Source organism: Lutra lutra, chromosome 3 (genome assembly GCF_902655055.1).
Source record: "Lutra lutra chromosome 3, mLutLut1.2, whole genome shotgun sequence".
In the NCBI taxonomy this organism is placed as follows: Eukaryota; Metazoa; Chordata; class Mammalia; order Carnivora; family Mustelidae; genus Lutra; species Lutra lutra.
In genome coordinates this window covers 57,768,741-57,792,367 of record NC_062280.1, presented here as the reverse complement: position 1 = coordinate 57,792,367, position 23,627 = coordinate 57,768,741, and the positions used below count along the sequence as shown (strand labels likewise).

The following is a 23,627-nucleotide window of genomic DNA, read 5'->3' as shown; positions in this document are numbered from 1 at the left end:
CATGTGGTTGTCTTTTTTTTCTTGTTCTGTATTTTTTATTTTAAACAAAAAAGAAAGGAATTAACTAACTTAGCAAGCATAAATCTATTAGCTAAATAAATAAATCTTCTAAATAATGACACCCCTGCCTTCCCCATGCAGAAACACAATTCCAAAACTAAAGAAATTCCTGTCTCAGCCTATTCACAGTGGTTTGAAGCAATCACTGATTGTTGGAGCTAGAATTTAAATGTTATGTAAACTCCTCTTCGATAGTCCCTAAATTCTAAGTTACAACGTGTCATATCAGTTAGTAGAGCCACCAGAGTCTGCTCAACTGGATTATTTCTGTATTAATCTGTATTTTTCTGGTTTTTTGAAAGCAGTTTACTTCTTCAATAGCCTAAATCACCATATCTTTTCTCTAGCTCTTGCCTTTTTAAAAAAGGCAAAAAAGGGCGCCTGGGTGGCTCAGTGGGTTAAGCCGCTGCCTTCGGCTCAGGTCATGATCTCAGGGTCCTGGGATCAAGTCCCGCATCGGGCTCTCTGCTCAGCAGGGAGCCTGCTTCCCTCTCTCTGTCTCTCTGCCTGCCTCTCTGTCTACTTGTGATCTCTCTCTGTCAAATAAATAAATAAAATCTTTAAAAAAAAAAAAAAAGGCAAAAAAGATTCATATGATCTGAAGAGAAACCAGAGTATTTGCCTTTCTTATTACCTGATCCATTTGGTTCTAATTAGTCCTCTTCTCTAAAAGGGATATTTTGACAAGCTAAAATTTTTTAAATAACCATAACCACTATAGATATACATAGTTTTAAAATATTGTTTTTTAATTGAAAAAATAGTATCAAAAATAAAGCTCATAAAAATGTTTTTAGGAAAATCACCTATAATGCCACTACCCAAATGTACCTATTCTTTTATTATACTTCTTGGTATCTTGTACACACATACATAATCTCATAAAAAACAAACAAACAAACAAAAAAAGCCTTACACTCTGCTTTTCTCACTAATTTAAAGAAATTTCAAGGTTAGACATAGCTTCCTCCAAAAAACAAATGAACAGATTCTTTAAAAATTTTTATTTGAATTCAATTTAGTTAGCATATACTGTAATATTAGTTTCAGGGGTAGAATTTAGTGATTCCTCAGTTGCATGTAACACCTAGTACTCATTACATCAAGTGCCCTCCTTAATGCCCATCACCCAGTTACCAGTCACCTCATCTCCCCCACGCACCTCCCCACCAACAACTCTCAGTTTGTTCCCTATAGTTAAGAATCTCTTATGGTTTGCCTTGCACTCTATTTTTATATTATTTTTTTCCATCCCTTCCCCTATGTTCATCTCTTTTGTTTCTTAAATTCCACATATGAGTGAAATCATACAGTATTTGTCTTTCTCTGACTGACTTCTTTCACTTAGCATAAGAACACTAGGTCCACAGTGCTGCAAATGGCCAGACTTAATTCTTTTTGATGGCTGAGTGATGTTCCATTATATGGAATATATATAAAATACCGTATATATAATACCTATACCATATATATACATACGGCATCTTTTTTATCCATTCGTCTGTCTATGGGTATCTGTGCTCTTTTCATATTTTGGCTATTGTGGACATTGTTGCTATAAACATTGGGGTGCGTGTGCTTCTTTGAATCACTATTTTTGTGTCCTTTGGATAAATACCTAGTAGTGCAATTGGTGGGTCTTAGGGTAGTTCTATTTTTAACTTTTTGAGGAACCTCCATACTATTTTCCAGAGTCGCTGCACCAGTTTGCTTTCCGACCAACAGTGTATGAGGCTTCCTCTTTCTCTGTATCCTTGCCAACATTTGTTGTCTTGTTAATTTTAGCCATTCTGACCAGTGTGAGGTGGTATCTCATTGTGGTTTTTGATTTGTAGTTCCTTGATGCCAAATGATGTTGGGCATTTTTTCATGTGTCTGAACAAAAGTTTTTGACAAGATTACAAACAAGAAACTATGCATATTTTTAATTGATTTAACCCATTGTTGATAGAAATTATCCCATATACAAAGCACTGACTCACAGAGAGAAACCAAGATGTTGGATATACAGGCAGTCCTCTGAGTAGGATCTTCTCTGCATTAGGCTCAGATACAACAGCAAAATTAAGAATAGCTATTTTACCCTGTAATTTCTAATAGTCATCAAACTATGTCTTTGCCTTGAAAGCCATATGACCTACAACCAGAATGAAAAGGGAGAGGAAAGCAACTAGCATCCTGCAGGGAGATGTTCAGCCCTGGAATTGTCTGGGTGCTTTTGTAGAGACCATCTTAAAGTGATTTTCACAGTCATTGTGAGATAGGTGGTGGAGTCTTGTTTTTTGTTTGTTTGTTTGTTTTTAAAAGATTTTTTATTTATTTATTTGACAGACAGAGATCACAAATAGGCAGAGAGGCAGGCAGAGAGAGAGGGGGAAGCAGGCTCCCCACTGAGCAGAGAGCCTGATGTGGGGCTTTATCCCAGGACCCTGGGATCATGACCTGAGCTGAAGGCAGAGACTTTAACCCACTGAGTCACCCAGGTGCCCTGAGTCTTGTTTTTTTTTAATAGAATAGAGAATTGAGTCTCAGGGACCTTAGCAGCTGATCCAAAGTCCCACAGCAGTGAAGGTCTGAGGGCATTTGGACCCTGACCCACCCAATTTCAAGGCCCATCATTCTTTATAAAGTACCATATTTTCTCTGTATCCAACCAGGAATTCTGGGTGATTTTTATTATTTTTCTGCATGTTTGTCTCTCACCTCCTCAAAAGTTTCAATACTCAATTACTATCCCTTGTTTACAAAGATACCCAGGGGGACAATGAACTCTAGCGACCCAGGTTTTTAGAACAATTATTCAAATTGCATTAGAGGGAGAAGTAGTTTTTGAATAACCTCATCCTGCAGTGATGATTATCTTGGTGCCTACTCCTTAGTGCTTCTATGTAATGTGGATAATATACTGATTTATTAGCCTATTTTAATTATTATTAAATTTCTAATTATTAGCCGTATTTTAATTACGGCTCCTACACTTTCTAATTATTAGCCGTATTTTAATCCATCTAGTCTTCCTTTGTGGCTTCTGTGATAGAAGGTAGAGAACTGCTAGGAATACTTTAATAGTTAACGGGTCTGCCTTTTTGATTGTCACTGATGCAGCTTTAGCTTAAGCCACACGAATTCAAACCGAAGCAATCATCATATGAAAGAAAATGGTTTGGCCAGAAATGGTCGAACTCAGCAATCCTGCAAGTGCTCTTGAGTTAGATTAAAGGCACTTACTTATAGTATGACATTATCTGTAATTGTATACTAATCTTGAGCCTTTTGCTTTCTTTCTTATACAGGCCGTATTCCAAAAACACCAGACTGGTACAATCCAGGTAAGTTAAGAAAACTGAAATTTAGACAAAACTGCTCTACCTTCTCAGTAATGTACTTAGTTAATTACTGAAGCCCAGGCCTGAGTGCCAGCTTCTCTAATACCTCTTCAAGGGAGATGAAATACCTCTGAGCAGGAAAGGTAATTGGCTGGTGGGGGATGAGGCTTTGGGCCTGGATTTGTTCCCCTCTGTGAGTACAGGAGGGTGGCAAAGTCTCTCTCTGGCTCAGAAATCCTTAGTGCTTGGCAAGCAGCACTGCCCTGGCCAGAGCAAGTAAAAAATCTAATGCATTACTATTTATAAATAGTTTCAAACACTAATTCATGCTGAGAGGGTGCAGTTTGATCTGTGCGTAACTCCATTATTTTTCTTTGTCTTTAGAGCGTGCTGGAATTCACGGACCTCCAGTTGTAATTGAAGGGAGTGAATATTGGTTTGTTGCTGATCCTCACTTGAACTATGAAGAAGCTGTCCTGTACTGTGCTAGCAATCACAGCTCTCTGGCTACAGTGACATCTCTTGCAGGACTAAAAGCCATCAAAAACAAAATAGCAAATGTAATTTGAGAGAATATGTTTTTAAATATTTTTCTTATTTTTATATTTGTTCCATTAGAAATTATTTCAGAAATCTTACCAAAATCTATAGAAGTTAAATGTTCCTGTCAAGTAAAATTTACCTAACAACATCCAAGTTCATTTCATGGCAGAAAAGTTAAATAGAACTGCATAGGAGTGCCTGGGTGGCTCAGTGGGTTAAGCCTCTGCCTTCGGCTCAGGTCATGATCTCTGGGTCCTGGGATCGAGCCCTGCATCAGGCTCTCTGCTCAGTGGGGAGCCTGCTTCCCTCTCTCTTTCTGCCTTCCTCTCTGCCTATTTGTGATCTCTGTCAGTCAAATAAATAAATAAAAATCTTAAAAAAAAAAAAGAACTGTATAATGTTTTAAAATATTCAAGATTAATTATAAGTGTCAATTTATAAGATGAGTGTAATTAGATAATATAAAATATTCTAATTCTTTGTTGGATTTTGTACTAAAAGTTAAGTTTTGTCTTTTCGTAAAGATTTTATTTATCTGACAGAGAGATAGAGAGCTCAAGTAGGGGGAGTAGCAGGGAGAGGGAGAGGCAGGCTCCCAGCTGAGCAAGGAGCCCAAGGTGGGCCTTGATCCCAGGATCCTGGGATCATGACCTGAGCAAAAGGCAGATGCTTAACCAGCTGAGCCACCCAGGCACCCCTAGTTAATGTGAGTTTTTGTTTCTTCTAATAACTAACTTTGTAAAACAGGTTTTTGTAGGAAAAATAATTTTATATTTTTAAATTTATAATTATTTGCAATAGAACACTCCATATCCAATTAACATATGCCTATAATTACAGTGACCATATTTTCTTATGCAAAATAGCACATACTGTTATACAAAGAGTTTTCAGCTACTTCTTTGATGAAAAGACCCTATAATTTAGAGACCAAAGTAATGGAATGTCTGGAAATGTTAGCAGTTGTGGTTATGGTGGGACTGGGCATTTAAATGAGACTTTTCCAGAAAACTCAGCACACACAAGGATGGGTGATTTTGTTGGTTGGTCGGTTTGTTTTTCAGATATCTGGTGATGAACAGAAGTGGTGGGTGAGAACTGCGGAGCAGCCAGTAGATCGTCATTCTATGTAGTATGTGACATCTTTGATGCTGCCTTTGTAAAGTCATTGGAAAGGAGCCATCCCAAATTCCCCTTTAGAAAATGCTATTTATAATATGTTTTGAACATTAATCCGTAAGCTGCATGGACCACAGAAACCAAGTCCTTTTGCATATTAGCATCAAGAAATAAGTGGTATAAAGTAATGGCCTAACATTAAATTTAGAATTAAAATTATAGTAAAAAAACAGAATAGAACATGTAACTACGTTATGAGCTGTGAAATCTCTCATTTTCTTTCAGCTTACGATACCCATGGCCTCACTTTCCTATAACATTTCGGAAGGAATGCCTGTGCATGTCTGCCAAGACTTGGTTTAGCGGTAAATTAATTCCAAATCCTTTAATGTTGATTATGTAATATGTGAACTTCAGATTCAATTACCAGCTTAACCTTGCTTTCCTTTTGATTACACCTTTTGTTGCTTCATCTTATTTTGACTTATTGCTAATGGCCATGGCTCAAATTCCAAGTGCAAATAAAAGTGCTTTTCACTATGAATATTTTGACTTCCTTTATCCTAAAGCCGTTACATAGAAATAAACTTACCGCTTTCATTACTGAGAAGCATATACAAATTTGCAAAGATAAACAGGTAGCAATTCTAAATATGGTTTAGGTCTCTTACCCCTTCATTAACTTTCGCTTTCAACCTATCTCCCACCATCAGCCACTGTGGAGGTAACTGTGGTCCTTCCACCAAATGTGTGCATTTTTTTTTAATATTTTATTCATTTATTTGACAGAGAGAGAGCACAAGCAGGCAGAAAGGTAGACAGAGAGGCAGGCAGAGAGAGAAGGGGAAGCAGGCTCCCTACTGAGCAGAGAGCCCGACGTGGGGCTCGATCCCAGGACCCTGAGACCACGACCTGAGCAGAAGGCAGAGGCTTAACCCACTGAGCCACCCAGGCGCCCCTAAATGGGTGCATTTTTACAGGCAATGCTAATATGCTATAACCTACTGATATGAGTAATAACAAAAGATAGAAAGGGCTAGAGAAGAAAAGGAATGTATTTTAACTGTTTGGGAAAGATCAATTGAAAGAGATTTTCTTTACTACTGGATTATTTTTAAAATGTGCTGAATGGAAAATTCTCACCCCTGTAATCTTGCTTTTCATTTCTCAGACTTAAATAAACCAACAGACTGTGGTACCAAGTTGCCTTTCATCTGTGAAAAATATAATGTCTCTTCATTAGAAAAATACAGTCCAGATTCTGCAGCTAAAATACAGTGCTCTGGGGATTGGATTACTTTTCAGAATAAGGTAAAGAGAGAATTGCTACATTGTACAAATGATGATTGCTTTCATGATGGCTGTGTGGCCTGTGGCAGAATCGCAGCCCATCAAATAACTTCACTAAGATAGCCTCTGTGTGTCTCAGTAACTCGCCTGATCCCCTAGAGTGCCAGAAACCAAGTCAGCTCTCAAGTTAGTAACACCTACAGGTCTTTCAAAGAACTATGTTCCTATTCAGTGCTAGTAAACTTAAATTGCTGAAGTTAATTGGTCAATGGATTATAATACTTTAAATAATAAAACTATATAGCATGAAGGAAACTGACAATTTCTGGCTGATGTATTTTCCACTTGAAAGAAAGCATCAAGCAGCATCTACCAATTAAATTAGACCAATATTTCCCAAACTTTTTGAGGTACTACACTACACATATGCTAATAAAATATCCGTCATTGATCTTGCCTCCAAAAGGGTTCAATGATTAAATAGGCTTGGGAAATGCTACCTTCCATATCTGCCTCTTTGAAATGCATAATCCATATTGGTATATGTATCTCTTTGGAAGTGCATTTGGCTGCTAAGTAAGAGATTGCTATACTATGTTAAAACATCACAATGGCCAAACTATGGAAAGAACCTGGATGTCCACCAACAGATGAATGTTGTATATATACACAATGTGGTATATATACACAATGGAATACTATGCAGCCATCAAGAGAAAGGAAATCTTACCATTTGCAACGAAGTGGACAGAACTAGAAAGTATTATGCTAATCAAAATAAATCAATCAGAGAAAGACAATTATCATATGGTCTCCCTGATATGAGGAATTTGAGAGACAGGGTGAGGGGTCATTGGGGGTAGGGAAGGCAAAAATGATACAAGGTGGGACTGGGGAGGGAGACAAACCATAAGAGACTCTTAATCTCAGGAAACAAACTGAGGGTTGCTGGGGGGGTGGGGTGATAGGGATAGAGTGGCTGGGTTATGGACATTGGGGAAGGTATGTGCTATGGTGAGTGATGTGAAATGTGTAAGACTGACGATTCACAGACCTGTACTCCTGGGGCAAATAATACATTATATGTTAATTAAAAAAAAAAAGTGGGAAAAAAGTCTGTTCTCTCACATGAAAGAAGTTTGACAGTAAGAAGGTTGGGGCTGGGATGGAAGCTCCAGGACATCTTCAAATCCAAACTCCTTTTGTCTTTTTACTCTGTCATCTTCAACATAATAAAACTTCCAAGCGCAAGTTCAGGGTGTTCTGTCTAGGTTTCTAGAAGCCACCCAATGACATATATAGCTCATTGGCCACTCCAGTGTCTAAGGAGGCTGAAAAAAAGCATTTTGTAGAATGGTTCAAGGAACACTATTTAGGGTGTACCACTCCACACTAACATGATCATCACATCGAAAAGAGAAAGGAAGATATGACGACTGAAAGCATCTGTACCAAAGCTAAAATATTAAGGACATATTTTGGCTTTTTAAAATTAGAACAATCTTTTTTTTTCCCCCAAAGATACGGGGACTAAATTAATTTACATAGTTGATGTAAATTTGAATTAAAGTATCCTGCCCAAAGAAAGGGGGATGAGTGTGGGGGAGATGGGGTAGCCAGGTGATGGGTATTAAAGAGGGCATGTATGGTGATGAGCACCAGGTGTCAACACAACTAATGAATCATTGAACACTACATCAAAAACTAATGATGTACTATATGCTGGCTAACTGAACATAATAAAAAAAGAGAAAAGAAAGCAAGGGGGATGATTTCTTTTAAAATGTGTGTTTTTATATAAGGAGGTGATGATTATGAGTGCAGCCCTTGAAATCAGATGGAACAGAATCTAAATGCTGACCATACCACTGTCTGACTATTTCACTTATGGGTTAAGTTACTGCACTGCCCTGTGCCTCAGTTTCCCCATTTGTTGTGAGATTAATTAAATGAGATAGTATTATGCTTACTGTTTAGCACATGGGAAGCACTCAAAAATTGGGAGATTTTTTTTTTAAAAATAGTTTGACTAATAGACCAATCTCTAGTTTTTTATATTGAGGGTGTAGATCTGCATTTGTATAGTACCACTTTGTGATTTACATATCTCACAGGTCAAAAATTAGCAGCCCTCGTAAAGAGGAGGTGTTTATTTCCTATGTGAGCTTTCCTGTGTCTGGAATCTTATGCTTCATATATGTGTTTTGTTTGCAGTGTTTTCTAAAAGTCAAACCAAAGTCTCTCACATTTTCCCAAGCGAGTGATACTTGTCATACCTATGGTGGTACTCTTCCTTCAGTGCTGAGCCAGAGAGAGCAAGGTAATGGAATTATTTTTGAAAACATGTTTTATTCTGATCTGGGGGCCAAGTTAGTTCTGAGAGGCTTTGGGGAATTACCATATTAAAAAAATCTTCTTAAACTACTTTGTTACAGAATAAATGAAAGAATCTCTTTGTAGGTAAGCCAGAGGTATTCATTGACATTTTTAGTGTATCTTTAATTTGAATAAGTCAAATGCTTTAAAAAAAAAAATTTCTTTCTGACAGATTTTATTACATCCTTGCTTCCGGAAATGGAAGCTACTTTATGGATTGGTTTGCGCTGGACCGCCTATGAAAGGATAAGCAAATGGACGGATAACCGAGAGCTGACATACAGTAACTTTCACCCATTATTAGTTGGTGGGAGGCTGCAAATACCAACACATGTAAGTTGTTTTAATCAGAAATCTATATAGCTCAGGGCACCGGGTGCTCAGTCAGTTGAGCATTAGGCTCTTTATTTCAACTCAGGTCGTGACTCAGGGTTGTGAGATCCACCCCTGCCTTGGGCTCTTGCTGGGCACAGAGCCTGCTTAAGATTGTCTCACTCCAAAGACAATTATCATATGATCTCTCTGATATGAGGAATTTGAGAGGCAGGGCCGGGGGTTGTGGGGGTTAGGGAGGGAAATAAATGAAACAAGATGGGACTAGGGAGAGAGACGACCCATAAGAGACTCTTAATCTCAGGAAACAAACTGAGGGTTGCTGGAGGGGAGAGGGGTTGGAGAGATGGGGTGGTTGGGTTATGGACATTGGGGAGGGTATGTGCTATGGTGAGTGCTGCGAAATGTGTTAAGACTGATGATTCACAGACCTGTACCCCTGAGGCAAATAATACATTATATGTTAATTTTTAAGAAAAAGGTTCTCTCTCTCCTTTTCCCTCTGCCCCCACTCCCCACTTCTACTTTCGTGCATATATGTGTGCACACACTTGCTCTCTCTCTAAAAAAGAAAAAAACTATATAGCTCTGAGAAATACCCAAGTCTCCTATAAATTATTGGATTAAGAACAAGGGTCTATTTTATGAATCCACTTAAATGCAATGTTCAGAGCAGGCACATCTTCAAAGATAAAATGTAAATTAGTGGTTGCCAGAGGCTAAGGTACAAGGAAGGATTGGGGATGATGGTTGCACAATTGAACATACTAAGAACTATAGAATGTGTGCTTTAACTGGGTGACTTGTATCTCATCTGATTCCCATCTCAGGAAAACTATCCCAAGAAGAACCACAGGAGTTCCCTGGCATTCAAGCAGGTGCCCCAGATTTTCACACCAGCTCCAGACTCCATAGCACTTACTTCACAACCACAAAAAAGCCATCAGGTAGTGAAATGCAAATAGAAGCAAATAAAAGTGCTTTACTTAACATTTTGGGATGTGAGTCTCTCTCCTGAGGCCAATAGTACAAAATTGATGATTAGTGATGATTTTTCCCTAACAGCCAAACATAAAGAAAGGGGAAAAAGTATCATATTAACAATAACTACCCTAAACCGTGATTCTGCTGCCCACTGCTCTGTCTGACCACCTTTTGCACAATGGCAAAGATGAAATTAACTTTAAACTCAGATTCTAAAGATATGCCCTAGACAATAATCAGCCAATTTTCCTGATGCAGTACAACTTTGCTCAAGGTAGATGTTGGTGGCAAAGAGAACTCTGAGTCATGTGTAATTATGTACAAAGTAAATATTAAAATAATGCTTGGTTACTATAGAAAATTTGAGAGTTATAGAAGAGTTAGCACAATACAGAAAACTATCAACCCTGATCCCACTTAGCCAGTAGCTTTTAAAAAGATTTTACTTATTTATTTATTTATTTGTCAGAGAGAGAGCACACAAGCAGGCAGAGGCAGAGAGAGAAGCAGGCTCCCTGCTGAGCAAGGAGCCCAATGCAGGACTCGATCCCAGGACCCTGGGATCATGACCTGAGCCAAAGGCAGCTGCTTAACTGACTGAGCCACCCAGGTGTCCCTGGGCCAGTAGCTTTTAAACTTGTAACCGTAACCCATAGTAAGAAATACATTTAAATTACTATTTAGTACATGAATATAAATATAATATTCAATTGAAACAGATGTTTCAGGAAACAATACTTGCCCTTACAGGGTGTGCACACTGATATTTTCTTTCTATTCTATTCTACTCTACCTAGTCTATTCTCCTTGTCCTATTTTATCCTATTTCATTATCACATATGTGAGTCAATTAAAGGAGTCTCAAACCATGTTTGAACCCTAATCTAGGAAATCACAATAAGTATTTCAGCATTATTTCTTTTAGGACTTTTTCATACATTATCTTTCTGACATAGATAAGATCTTGTATTCTGCTTTTCTCATTTAGTATTCTATCATAAGTAGTTCCTTATACCATTAAAAGATGTACTCGATAAGCATTTTAATAGTTAATGCAGTATTTCTTGATAGGTATGCCACCATTTATCTAACCAGTGCTGAGTGTTCAGGCTGTTTCCATTTTTGCATAATCATAAATAGTGCTACAGTGAACATTTTTGTGCATAATCTTTGGTTATAGTTCAGATTACCTCTTTAAGATAGATTCGGGAAGTCGATAGCCCAATCAAAAGATATAAGTAGTTAAAAGCTTTGATCGCCAGATGCTTTCCAGAACGGTTTATGAGTTTATATTTTTGTCAGTAATATATTAGGATTGCCATTCTATCCATACCAGCATATTAATAATTTCTAACACGTGTTGAGCAGCTAATATGTGTCAGGCACTTTGCTAATGCATCATATGCATTATTCCATTTAATCTGCGCAGTAGATGTGAAAAGGTCTGTTACTCCACCTCTAAGAAATGTAGAAACAGGAGTCATGTAACTTGCCCCCAGGTATGCAGCTACGCATGCAGTTGGCATTTAAATCTAGGTCCAGGAGTCTGCAAAACCAGTGTTCTTAGTGTCTCTACTATGTTACATCTAAGGATCATTGTCTTTTAAAATTTTTTGCTAATTTGGTAATTTAAATATATCAATCATGTTTTTGTTTATATTTCTCTATATCAAATGAAAACAAACTTCTGTAAGTTCAATAGTAATTTGAATTTCATCAGGTATGAATGTTCTTATTCTTTGCCAATATTTATCAAACGCTGCTTACTCTGTTTCTTGTGTTTATTAAAAATATTCCTGTAGGGTTTTTTTTCTCTTAAATGCTGAATACTGAAGATATTATAGAAATAGGTTTTGATTTTTTGCACAGGTTTACGTTCAAATCTGTTTTTTTTTTCCTTTTTTCCTCCATTTCTTTTAGGTTAGAAAGTTCATCATATAAATGTTAGTTAAATATATGTGTATATTTTCTTTGCCTTTGTCTCCTGACAGCATGATACAGCTGTGGTTTATGGTATATATTGTCAGTGAATACTAAATGCTTTTCCCTAACCTTGTCTAACATCACTTATTGCATATACTTCCATTTGTTAAAAGCAATATAGGATACCTCCTTTATCATATATTGTGTGTGTGCATGAGTTATACTCTTATATAGCTATGACCTTGATCTAAATACTATAATTTTACATATTTAAAAAATATAATAAAAATAGTTACCTTTATATATACCTTTAAAAATAGTTTTAGCTATTCTTGTCCATTCTTCCAAACTATAATTATTTGGTCAATCTCCAACTAAAACAAATTTTTTTAAAATTCTGATAAAAATTTAACAACATTTTAGGGAGAATTAACATCTTTTTATTAATCTTTCAATTCAAGAATATGGTATAGTATATCCATTTATTCAGGTCTTCCTTAGAGCCCTCCATATCTCATTGCTTCTAAGAGTGGCAGGTTTTTTCTTGATTTTCTCACTGACATGTAGAAAGTTATTGTTTTAGTATTTTTATGTATTTATTTCATTGGCCATCTTACTTAAAATCTCTTATTACTTCTCAGAGTTTTTTACTAGATTTTTGGGGGTTTCCTAATTAGATAATCATAATCTTCAAATACCAGTTTATGCTTTATTACCTATGGTAGGACTTCCAGAACTGTGGTAGTACCAGAAGGAATAACCACCATCCTAGACGTGATCTGGATTTTGTAGGACTGTCTGCAGTCTCTCATTGTTACATATGATGCTGACTCTTTGTGGTTTTTTGTTTGTTTTTTTTAGGTTTTGTTTTGTTTTTTTTTTAAGTAGGCTCCACACCTAGCACAGAGTCCAACATGGGGCTTGAACTCATGACCCTGAGATCAAGACCTGAGCTGAGATCAAGAGTCCACTCTTATCTGACTGAGCCACCCAGGTGCCCCAATGCCAACTCCGTTTAAGTTATATCATTCTGTAACTAGCTTATTTAGAGCTTTTATTCAGGAATAAATACTGATTTTTCTAAAGCTTATTTCTAGCATCTGCTAAAATTGTCATATATTTATATTAAACCATCTTCATCTTATCATAAAATCTATTTGCTCTGAATGGATTATTAACTTACTAGTGTACGGAATTGGACTAATTAGAATTGTATTTGGGAATCTCTGTTTGTAGAGTTAATATTGTCCAATTTTTTTTTTCTGATTATGTTAGCTTTAGAAGATAAACTGGTTAGCTTTCTGCCTTTGTGTCTTGAAATTATGACTCAGCCTGGAGAACTATCTTTCCCTGAAAGTTTGAAGCAATTACCTACAAAGTCATGTGATGCTAGAATCCTTTTCAGAGATCATTCTTTAATGCTAAAGGGATTTGGCGCAGTGTTCGAATGCCTAAATGCCAAAATCACATTGACTGGGTTTGAATTCCATTCAGCCATTTAGTATGCCTTTAGAAGTCCACTTAAGTTTTCTTAAGCCTCAATTTCTCATAGGTAAATTCTGATACTATTATACCTACAATACAATGTGAGAATTACATAAAATAATTCATTTATAGCTTTTAGCTATCTCACATACAGTTCTTAAAATGAACTATTAGTATTAATTTTCAATTTCCTCTGAAGTTACTAGTACATTTTGACGTTTCTGCTTCTCCTTACAACAGTTATGCTAATTTGTGCTTATCAAGATAAGGTCCCCATTTCATTTGGATTTTCGGGTCTTTTTTAAGGTTTTTGTTTTTTTTATTTAAGTAATCTCTACACCCCATATGGGGTTCAAACTCATGACCCCAAAATCAAGAGTCACACACTCTTCTGACTGAGCCAGCCAGGCACACCTCTTTTAGATTTTCAAATCTTTTCAAATAAAATTGTATATGCTGTTATCTTTCTAAATCTCCATAACTTATTTTGGTTGTGTTTTAATTTTTTCTTATTTAGATTTTTACAAAACTGGTGTCTCTTGGTTTTCTCCTCCCTCTTCTCCACCTTCTTTCTACTTCTTTTGCTTGAGATGTATTTACAAATACTACTACATTTTTCTATCCTGGTTTTTTTTTTCTGGAGTTATATTTTTTGTTCATTTTCTAATCTCCTGTGTTCAATTCTTAGTTCATCTTTCTTTTTAAAAACAATATATTTAATAATACATATTTGCATAACTCCATTACTGGGCATTTACACAGAGAAAATTAAAACACTAATTCAAAAAATGTGTGTACCCCTATGTTTACTGCAGCATTATTTACAATAGCAAAGATGTGGAGGCAACTAAGTATCAATCGATAGAGAATGGATAAGGAAAATGTGGTATACACACACACACACACACACACACACACACACAGAAATATTACACAACCATAAAAACATATGGGATCTTGCCATTTGCAACAACATGAATCGACCTGGCTATATTATGCTAAGTGAAATAAGTCAGACTGAAAAAGACGAATACCATCTTATTTCAGTCATGTGGAAAACATTCATGTGAAAAAACAAAACAAATGAATAAACAAACAAAAAGCAGAATCAAACCTATAAATGCAGAGAAAAGTTAAGGCTGCCAAAGGGAAGGGGGTGGGGGGATGGGCAAACTGGGTGAAGGGGAGTGGAAGGTACAGACTTCCAGTTAGAGAATGAATAAGTCACAGGAATAAAAGGCACATCATAGAGAATATAGTTAATGATACTATAATTGGATTGCCTGTAACTACACTGGGGTGAGCACAGCATAGCATACAGAGAAGCTGAATCACTATGTTGCACACCTGAAAGCAATGTAACATTTGTCAACTATACTCAAATAAAAAACTTAAGAAGAAGAAGAATACATGTCTGACTCTATAAAAAGTTATACTCATATCCCTTGTGATCTTCCCCTTATTATTCTTAACTATAATTATTTTGTTTCATTTTTGGATCAGTGTTTATTGTGAAGCATGTATGTATGTGTGTGTTTTTTTTAAAAATCTATAGCTCCTGGGATAAGCTTACTTGTCTTATTTTTCTAAGTGTGTGATACGTTTCAAACATACAAAAACTGAAGGAACAATATAATTTGAATAAATTTTATATCTAGTATTACTGATTTGTGGTCAGGGAATGAACTCTAAATAGATAGTTTTATTTCTAGATGTTTTTAGAGTGACTAGTGTAGGATCAGAGCTTTAAGGTGAGTTCTCTATTGTGTAGTATCTACAGCTTGTCATCATAAAACTTTTATAAACATCTGATAAATTGAATTAACAATCATTACTTTTTTGCTTTGAAATGTGAAGAATGATAGCAGAGAGCTAGATATTACTATAACTGTGTTTTCATCTTACTTTTACCAGTTTTTCTTTATCTGTTTAGGATTTATATTTAATAATATTGCCACTGTTTTATAATTTCTAAAGTTAGTTGCCCTTTTCCCATGCTTTGGAAATTTTTGAAGGTTTTCTTGTGATTTCATGGTCAACTCTTTTATTTTTTTTTTAAGATTTTATTTATTTATTTGACAGAGAGATCACGAGTAGGCAGAGAGGCAGGCAGAGAGAGAGGGGGAAGCAGGCCCCCCGCCAAGCAGAGAGCCCAATGTGGGGCTCAATCCCAGGACCCTGAGATCGTGACCTGAGCCGAAGGCAGAGGCTTAACCCACTGAGCCACCTAGGTGCCCTCATGCTCAACTCTTTAATGGAATTTTTTACAGGAGGAAAAATCCAATTTGGAATATAAAGTTCTCCTGCTAGGATCTTCAGACAGTTATAGTTTCATGATTGTTTGTACATGTTTGCCTTTTTGTTTAGATTTTTGAGGAAGAGTCCCAATACCACTGTGCACTAATACTCAACCTTCAAAAGTCGCCTTATACTGGGACGTGGAATTTTACTTCCTGCAGTGAACACCACACTCTGTCTCTCTGTCAGAAATATTCAGGTATAAATTATTATCTAGATAACTATGGTACTTTATACTGTTAGAGATATGCAATATTTTTTCACAAAAATCTTATAAATGAATATTAATTTATAAACATAGCTTCCTTAAAATTTCAACATGGCTAAATCCATATTGGTTATCTCAAATGGAATGTGATTTTTTTTCAATTAACATTGCTTTACTTAATTAAATATCAAAATTAAGTATCAGATGGAATTTGTTAAAAAGAGTTGTCTAATTATAGTAAGTTATGGTTGAATTTTGTTCTTTTTTCTATTCTGACATTTTGCAGTTATTACTTTCTATCTTGGAGAAAAGAGAAAAAGTGTAATGTTTTTAATTGACTTTGGTAAACATTCACAATTAAGTTTATCACACACATACAAAAAGGTGTGAAGCATTATAAACGGATCACTGTGTATACCTCACTGTAATCCAAAAAAAAATAAAATGTGTGCTAAAAATAAGAATCATCCATATTCTCAAAGAGATGTTTTTAGAAGGTATTACATTGTTTTCATTGATTACAATGTTTTTAACAAATGATTAAAAAAAGTTGTCATGTAATGAAAACCTCAAGTAGATAATCCATGTATTTCTAAAGAAATTTTTGTTAAATTAAACCATGCTCATTTGTTCATACTATTTAGTAACTGCTTTCTTCAGAGAAGTACTGTAAAGCAGTAGTTCAGTACAGCCTTTTGTGGGTTGTTTTGTACATTTTTTTCATTGGAGCTCTCCCAGATGGAAACTTTGTAAGGGAACACCTAACACTTTCTCTTGTTGAAGGAGTTTAAACAAAGGAGGTATTTGACACCAACCTGAAATGGTAATCTTATGGCAGGATACTTTTACTTACAGCTCTTTTTTCCTTCCTAAATCAGATCAACAAAAACAGAATTTTATTCTAATTTTAGAAAACAAATGTTGTGGCTCACACATATACCTAAGGTATACAGCCAGACATACCTAGTTCGCCTAACCAAAATCCAAAACTAATGAATAGATAAGTAATATCTGAAGTACTTATTGTGGAGAACCTTGAGGAAATGTCCCATGACTTGCAGAGTGGGTGATTTTCTGTGTTTTTTTTTTCCTTTTACACATAGAAGTTGAAAGCAAACAGACGGTGCAGAACACTTCAGACACAGTGAAGTATCTAAATAATCTGTACAAAATCATCCTGAAGCCTATGACTTGGTTTGATGCTCTAAGGGAGTGTCAGAAGGATAACATGCAGCTGGTGAGCATCACAGACCCTTACCAGCAGGCGTTCCTAACTGTGCAGGGCGTTCTTCATAACTCCTCTCTATGGATTGGACTCTCCAGTCAAGACGTAAGTTTTCAGTCCCAACTGCCCAGATTGGGTGATGGAATGTGAAATTTTTGTTGTACACAGCATTTCTCATATCAAACTGAAAGAACCTGGAGATTGTCAAGTCTTACTACAGTGAGTAAATTTCATGACATTGTCATTTTTAGTGGCCATCATCTTTCTACTCTTGAAAGGTGTGGTGCTTTATTGTTTAGATGAAGAAAAAGTTCAAGTGGACGTGTATAGCTGAACACTTCTTTTTATTCTAGTTAAAGACTGAGTGGGAATCAGGAACTGCCCTGCCTCTCCAGCCAATGCAAAGGAGAGAGGAAGAAAAGAATTTAAAAATCAGAGTTGAATCAAGGGAGAGCGGGGGACTGAGAGCTCAGAGAGACAGGAAGAGAGAGAATCCCAAGCAGTGTCCACACCAAGTGCAGAGCCCAATATAGGGCTCCATCTCACAACCCTAAGATCATGACCTAGGCAGAAGTCAAGAGTCAGACGCTCAACTGACTGGGCCACCCAGGTGCCCAGTAAATTTTTTTTAAAAGGAAATTAAAATCACCTGTAATTCCAGTACCTAGTAATAAATATGATTTAATAATTTGGTATATATCTCTCAAGGTTTTTCCTATGTACACATGTATATTTTTAAGACATTTGGGATCATACTATTTTTTAGCTTTTTTTCATCACTTAAGGATTTTGACATTGTTTCTTATCTTATTTTCTCTTCTAAGATTTTATTTATTGGGGTGCCTGGGTGGCTCAGTCATTAAGCAGCTGCCTTCTGCTCAGGTCTTGATCCCAGGGTCCTATGATCGAGCCCTGCATCGGGCTCCCTGATCAGTGTGAAGCCTGCTTCTCCCTCTCCCACTCCCCATGCTTGTGTTCCCTCTCTCACTCTCTCTCTCTCTGTCAAATAGATAAATAAAATCTTGAAAAAAAAAAAAGATTTATTTGACAGAGAGAGAGAGATCACAAGTAGGCAGAGTCAGGCAGAGAGACAGGGGGAAGCAAGCTCACCGCGGAGCAGAGAGCCTGACGTGGGGCTCCATCCCAGGGCCCGGAGACTATGACCTGAGCCGAAGGCAGAGGCTTAACCCACCGAAGCCACCCAGGTGCCCCTATAAATAAATAAAATCTTAAAAAAATATATTTTATTTACTTATTTGAGAGAGCGAGTGAGCAAAAGAAGAGGGCACAAGAGGGGGTTGGTGGGGGAGGAGGCAGAGGGAGAGGGAAGAGCCGACTCCCCACTGAGCAAGGAGCCCAGTATGGGACTTGATCCCAGGACTCTGGGATCATGACCTGAGCTGAAGTGTGTAAGGCTCAACCAACTGAGCCACCCGGGCACCCTCTTACCCTATTTTCAGTCTTCACCTATGTTTCTCTTTTTCCTTTCACTCTTTTTTATCAGTTTTATTACATATCTGTATAAACTGCCTTAAATCTTTGGAATGTGACAGGATATAAATAAAACTTTACATTGAAAGCAATGAAAGAGTATTGAAAGATTTTAAACATGGTAGTAACATTAACAGATTTTTACCTAAGAAGAATTATATTGGCAGAGGGCAGGTGAGGAAGTGAGCAATCTCGAGCTTTCTTATAAAAAAAATCATGCAGGAGCTGATGCTGGTCTGAACTAATGCCTGAGGCAGTTCTGGGTTATATAAAGTCCAGAGTGTGTCGCAGGAGCAGGTCACTTAAGTATGTAGAAGTGGAAGTACATAGAAATAGAGGAAGTCACGAAGGCTGGAGAACTGGTGAGCCATAAGTCAATGGTAGGACTAGGAGGACAGAGCAAGACATGAGGCATCACCTTAGTGAATGTCAAGGAGGAACAAGGAGGCCAAGTTATAAGTGAAAGTCAAAAAGAGGCAAGGAATCTGGGAGTTTGCATAAACCCTAAAGGAAATGACTGAAGGAAATAAAAATACTTATCCCATTCTCATAGCCCAGTGGTATCTGAGAATGGAAAATCAAACAGTTTTCCCCTGTGAGCATTGAAAGGACATTATTCCTGTAGAAAAGATAGGTTTTAATTAAGATCAATTAAGGTCAAGAATTTAGTTAAGAGATACTTACAATCTTAATAAAGAAAGAGGGTATTCAGCAGAGATAGAGGGTGCAGGGATTTATCTACAAGGAATAAAAGTTCCAAAGGACCAGATACCTGGGTTAGTTGTGAAGGCAGCAGAGGTGAAGGAATCCAGGGTAATGCTAACATCACATGGCCAAAGGGCCACATCTGAGGCCACAGGGGCTTAGGAATTAACTGGCCACAAAGTTACAGCTGGAACCCTGGTAGAGAACAATTTCAGAATGAAAACAGTTGTTGGTGTTGAAGCTTAAACATGTTTGCTATTTATGGGTCACTAAGGATATTGTGTGTGGCCTTTACCCAATATCCAAATCAACCAGTGATGTAAAATTGCCTTGGGTCTCAGGACAGCTTATGTCATTGGGTCAGTGTACAAGGCCTGGTGCTCTGTCAGCACCTTGGAGAAGCACAGATAGGTCAGTATCCCCACAGTCTGTCCCCTGGACTTTGTACCTATTCTGTAAAGTCTCTCTCAGGATAGGTGGGTGGTCAGGCCCTTGGCAAAATGTAAAGGCAGACAGATGTTCACAGTCTTTTAGTACATAATAAAATAGAGTGAATGAGGAAGCTTCTTCATAAACCCAAGTGTGAAAGCAGCCTGAGTCACGGTTAAGAGGGAGGGAGCTAATATTTATGTGGCCATGTGTACCTGCTGGCCATTATGTGTTTTACACATCACCCCACTAATTCCAGCCCTGAGGTTAAGTGTCACATCCATTTAATAGCTGAGGGGATGGAAACATGGCAAAGTAAAATCAAAAACTAATACATGACTTGGGACGCCTGGGTGGCTCAGTGGGTTGGGCCAATGCTTTCAGCTCGGGTCATGATCTCGGGGTCCTGGGATGGAGTCCCACATCGGGCTCTCTGCTCCGCAGGGAGCCTGTTTCCTCCTCTCTCTCTCTCTCTGCTTGCCTCTCTGTCCACTTGTGATCTCTCTCTGTCAAATAAATAAAATCTTAAAAAAAAAAAAAAAAAACTAATACATGACTGCACCAGAATTCCAAACTAGATATGCTTTAGCTCCAGGGCCCATGTTCTTTCCACTCCTGCATGTTGTTGTTTCTCTGACTTCCAACAACCCATAGTTCCAATTATGTATGAGGCAGCCCAGTCTAACGGCTCAGACCATAGTCTCTAGAGTCTGATGGCCTGGATTAGAATCCCAGCACTGCGCACACAACATGCCTTCCATTTCTCATCTGTGAAATGGGTACAATAGTTCCTATCTCATATGGTTGTTATGAAGATTAAGTAAACCAATATTTGCAAAGCCCTTACAACCGTGCCTGGTGCATGGTAAGTCTATGTAACTATGTGTTAAATATAAGGTAAAATTTAAATATATATATATTTAAATTTTATATATAGAGAGATTTTATATATATAAATCTATATATATATATATGGTAAAATTAAAAGTCATTAGATTGATCAGGGACAAAAATAATAGAAAATGGATAACACGGAGTATTGCCACTTGAAATATATTTCTGCTGCTTACAGGATGAACTCAACTTCGGCTGGTCAGATAGAAAACATCTTCCATTTAGTCGCTGGGCTGAAAATAATGAGCAACTTGAAGACTGTGTAATATTAGACACTGATGGATTCTGGAAAACATCTGATTGTGATCATACGCAACCAGGTGCTATTTGCTACTATCCAGGAAGTATGCTAATTTTAAGTATTTTAAATATTTTAACTCTTCAATTATTATCAGTTTCATGAATAGTGAGATTTAGGGGGGGTAGTTTTGTAAAATCTGGTTCTGAAATTATAATCATATCCTTTTTTATAACAAAATTTTCATGAAAATTTGTATTAAAGGAGAATTATTATGTGTTGGGTACTTTGTCATTGATTTATTTTAGACATGTTCTATCTTCATTTTTGTCAGCTGACAATGGTACTTGGTCTTTCAGTTTTAAGTCCCTACTTCCCTCATTTTGTATATATTTCATGTTTATATTCTATAGGAAACTTGATTTGTGGGAATTTTTTTTTGGTAATTCTTATCAACAACAGTTTCTTTTTAAGAGTCACTGTTAAGATTCATTTGTTTGTAAGTAACAGTAACCAGCTCAAGCTAGATTAAGCCAAAAGGGAAATTTAGATCCTCAAAAATGAGGTTATCGCTGAGCTTCATGAGAGTGGAATCAGAAACTGGATGGAATCAGGAACCCAGAGATACTGTGTCCCACCTATCCCCTCTCTTTCTCTCTGTGGATTTGTACTCTTCTTTTCATGTACTTTCTTCTTCTCTCTGCACATGTTGAAACACAGCAGCTCTGTAGCTTTCGATTATAGCTGTAACTGGAAATGAATTGACTATCCCTGCAATCCACTTTCCAAATTCTTAGAGAGAATCTGATGCACTCAACTGAGTAAGGTTTACGATCTCTAGCCTAGTCAGAAGAAAGTGGTTATACAACTGCCAGGGGCCCACATTTGTGCATTTGCAGTAGAAAGAAGATACATCTACTTGCCAGACAAAGGGAGTTGTGAGCTGGGAGAGATTCTGAATGGTCTTTACTGCATATTAAATCTGTTTGAGGGCGCCTGGGTGGCTCAGTGGGTTAAGCAGCTGCCTTCGGCTCAGGTCATGATCTCAGGGTCCTGGGATCGAGTCCCGCATCGGGCTCTCTGCTCAGCAGGGAGCCTGCTTCCCTCTCTCTCTCTCTCTCTCTCTCTCTGCCTGCCTCTCCGTCTACTTGTGATCTCTCTCTGTCAAATAAAATCTTTAAAAAAAAAAAATCTGTTTGATTGGCTTCGAGTAGAGCATATCTATGTTTGCATCTTCTTAAATGTATGGCTTTTTCATAAAATTTTTTAAAAAGCCAGATTTTCTAGATGTCAGATTTTCAACTACTTCTATTTGCTTTCATTTAAAGCAACAACTTAGAACAGCACGTATTTCATTAAAATGTACCTTTAAAAAAATAAATAAAAAATAAAATGTACCTCTGAAATTAGAGAAGATATTGGTAAACAGAAACTTAAAGATGAATTCCCAAAGTTATAGGTAGGTGCCCGTTATTAATATCTTTGTATCGTCTCTGAGGTTGCCCCTTGTATTTGAGGTTTGGTGACACAGAAAGGCAGAAACTACATTTAACCTAACAGCAACTCGTGTTTTATATTCTTTCACTCATTTCACAGCAGGAGTGAGTGGAAGGAAACTGTGTTAAATAAATTTCTTCCAACAGAAACCCAGTTAAGAGGTCACATTATATTTGGCTATAAACAGAACAAGCATCATTAGGCTATTATTTATTGGCTTCTGGAATATTCCCTACAAATCAAGCCTAATTACCATGAACAGGATTTAACATTTATGTCTAAAGTTAGAATTCATACCATTGCCTTTTTTTTTTTTTTAGATGAGACTGAAAAAGAGGTCAGAACAGTTGAGAGTGTTCAGTGTCCATCTCCTGTTTTATTTACTCCATGGATACCATTTCAGAACTCTTGCTACAATTTCATAATAGCAAAGACTGAATATACTGCAACACCAGGTGAAATTCATTCTAAATGCCAGAAATTGAGTAAGTACCTTATGCAGCCATTACATGTATGTTCATTAAAAGTGTGTTATAAGACTATGGAGTATTATGCCTCCATCAGAAAGGATGAATACCCAACTTTTGTAGCAACATGGACGGGACTGGAAGAGATTATGCTGAGTGAAATAAGTCAAGCAGAGAGAGTCAATTATCATATGGTTTCACTTATTTGTGGAGCATAACAAATAGCATGGAGGACAAGGGGAATTAGAGAGGAGAAGGGATTTGGGGGAAATTGGAAGGGGAGGTGAACCATGAGAGACTATGGACTCTGAAAAACAATCTGAGTGTTTTGAAGCGGGGGGGTGGGATGTTGGGGGAACCAGGTGGTGGGTATTGGAGAGGACACGGATTGCATGGAGCACTGGGTGTGGTGCAAAAACAATGAATACTGTTATGCTGAAAATAAAAAAATAAAATTTAAAAAAAGTGTGTTTTAAGTATTTATAATTAGCACTAGATTGCAAAAATATTCATCTTCTAATTTCTACATTATGAACAAAAAAGTTATAAAAATTTGTGTTTAGTTAAAATGGAGAATATAAGAGTTTCTTCTTTACCCATCCATTAGAGAGCTAGTCTGTCTTTATATCTATGAACAAAATGAGTTGTGCTTAAAAAGCAAAAAGAAATGACTCTAGCAAGCAGAGAACTGGATGTTAAACCAAGCTAGACTGTAGACAAACTAACTGACAATAGG

At 37.0% G+C, this 23,627-nt stretch overlaps 1 protein-coding gene across 4 annotated transcripts in view; it reads left to right on the top strand.

The window, feature by feature from the left end:
• The window catches only part of LOC125095445 (CD302 antigen), a 141,129-nt gene that overhangs the window by 57,394 nt on the left and 60,108 nt on the right, over positions 1–23,627 (top strand). For all 4 annotated transcript variants that reach the window (XM_047721848.1, XM_047721847.1, XM_047721849.1 and 1 more), the window contains exons 17-27: positions 3,354–3,389; positions 3,771–3,946; positions 4,994–5,061; positions 5,334–5,413; positions 6,220–6,359; positions 8,553–8,658; positions 8,887–9,047; positions 15,807–15,936; positions 17,049–17,275; positions 20,868–21,033; positions 22,745–22,909. In XM_047721848.1, coding sequence (XP_047577804.1) covers positions 3,354–3,389; positions 3,771–3,946; positions 4,994–5,061; positions 5,334–5,413; positions 6,220–6,359; positions 8,553–8,658; positions 8,887–9,047; positions 15,807–15,936; positions 17,049–17,275; positions 20,868–21,033; positions 22,745–22,909 — 1,455 coding nt within the window. The remainder of the gene's footprint in view (positions 1–3,353; positions 3,390–3,770; positions 3,947–4,993; positions 5,062–5,333; positions 5,414–6,219; positions 6,360–8,552; positions 8,659–8,886; positions 9,048–15,806; positions 15,937–17,048; positions 17,276–20,867; positions 21,034–22,744; positions 22,910–23,627) is intronic.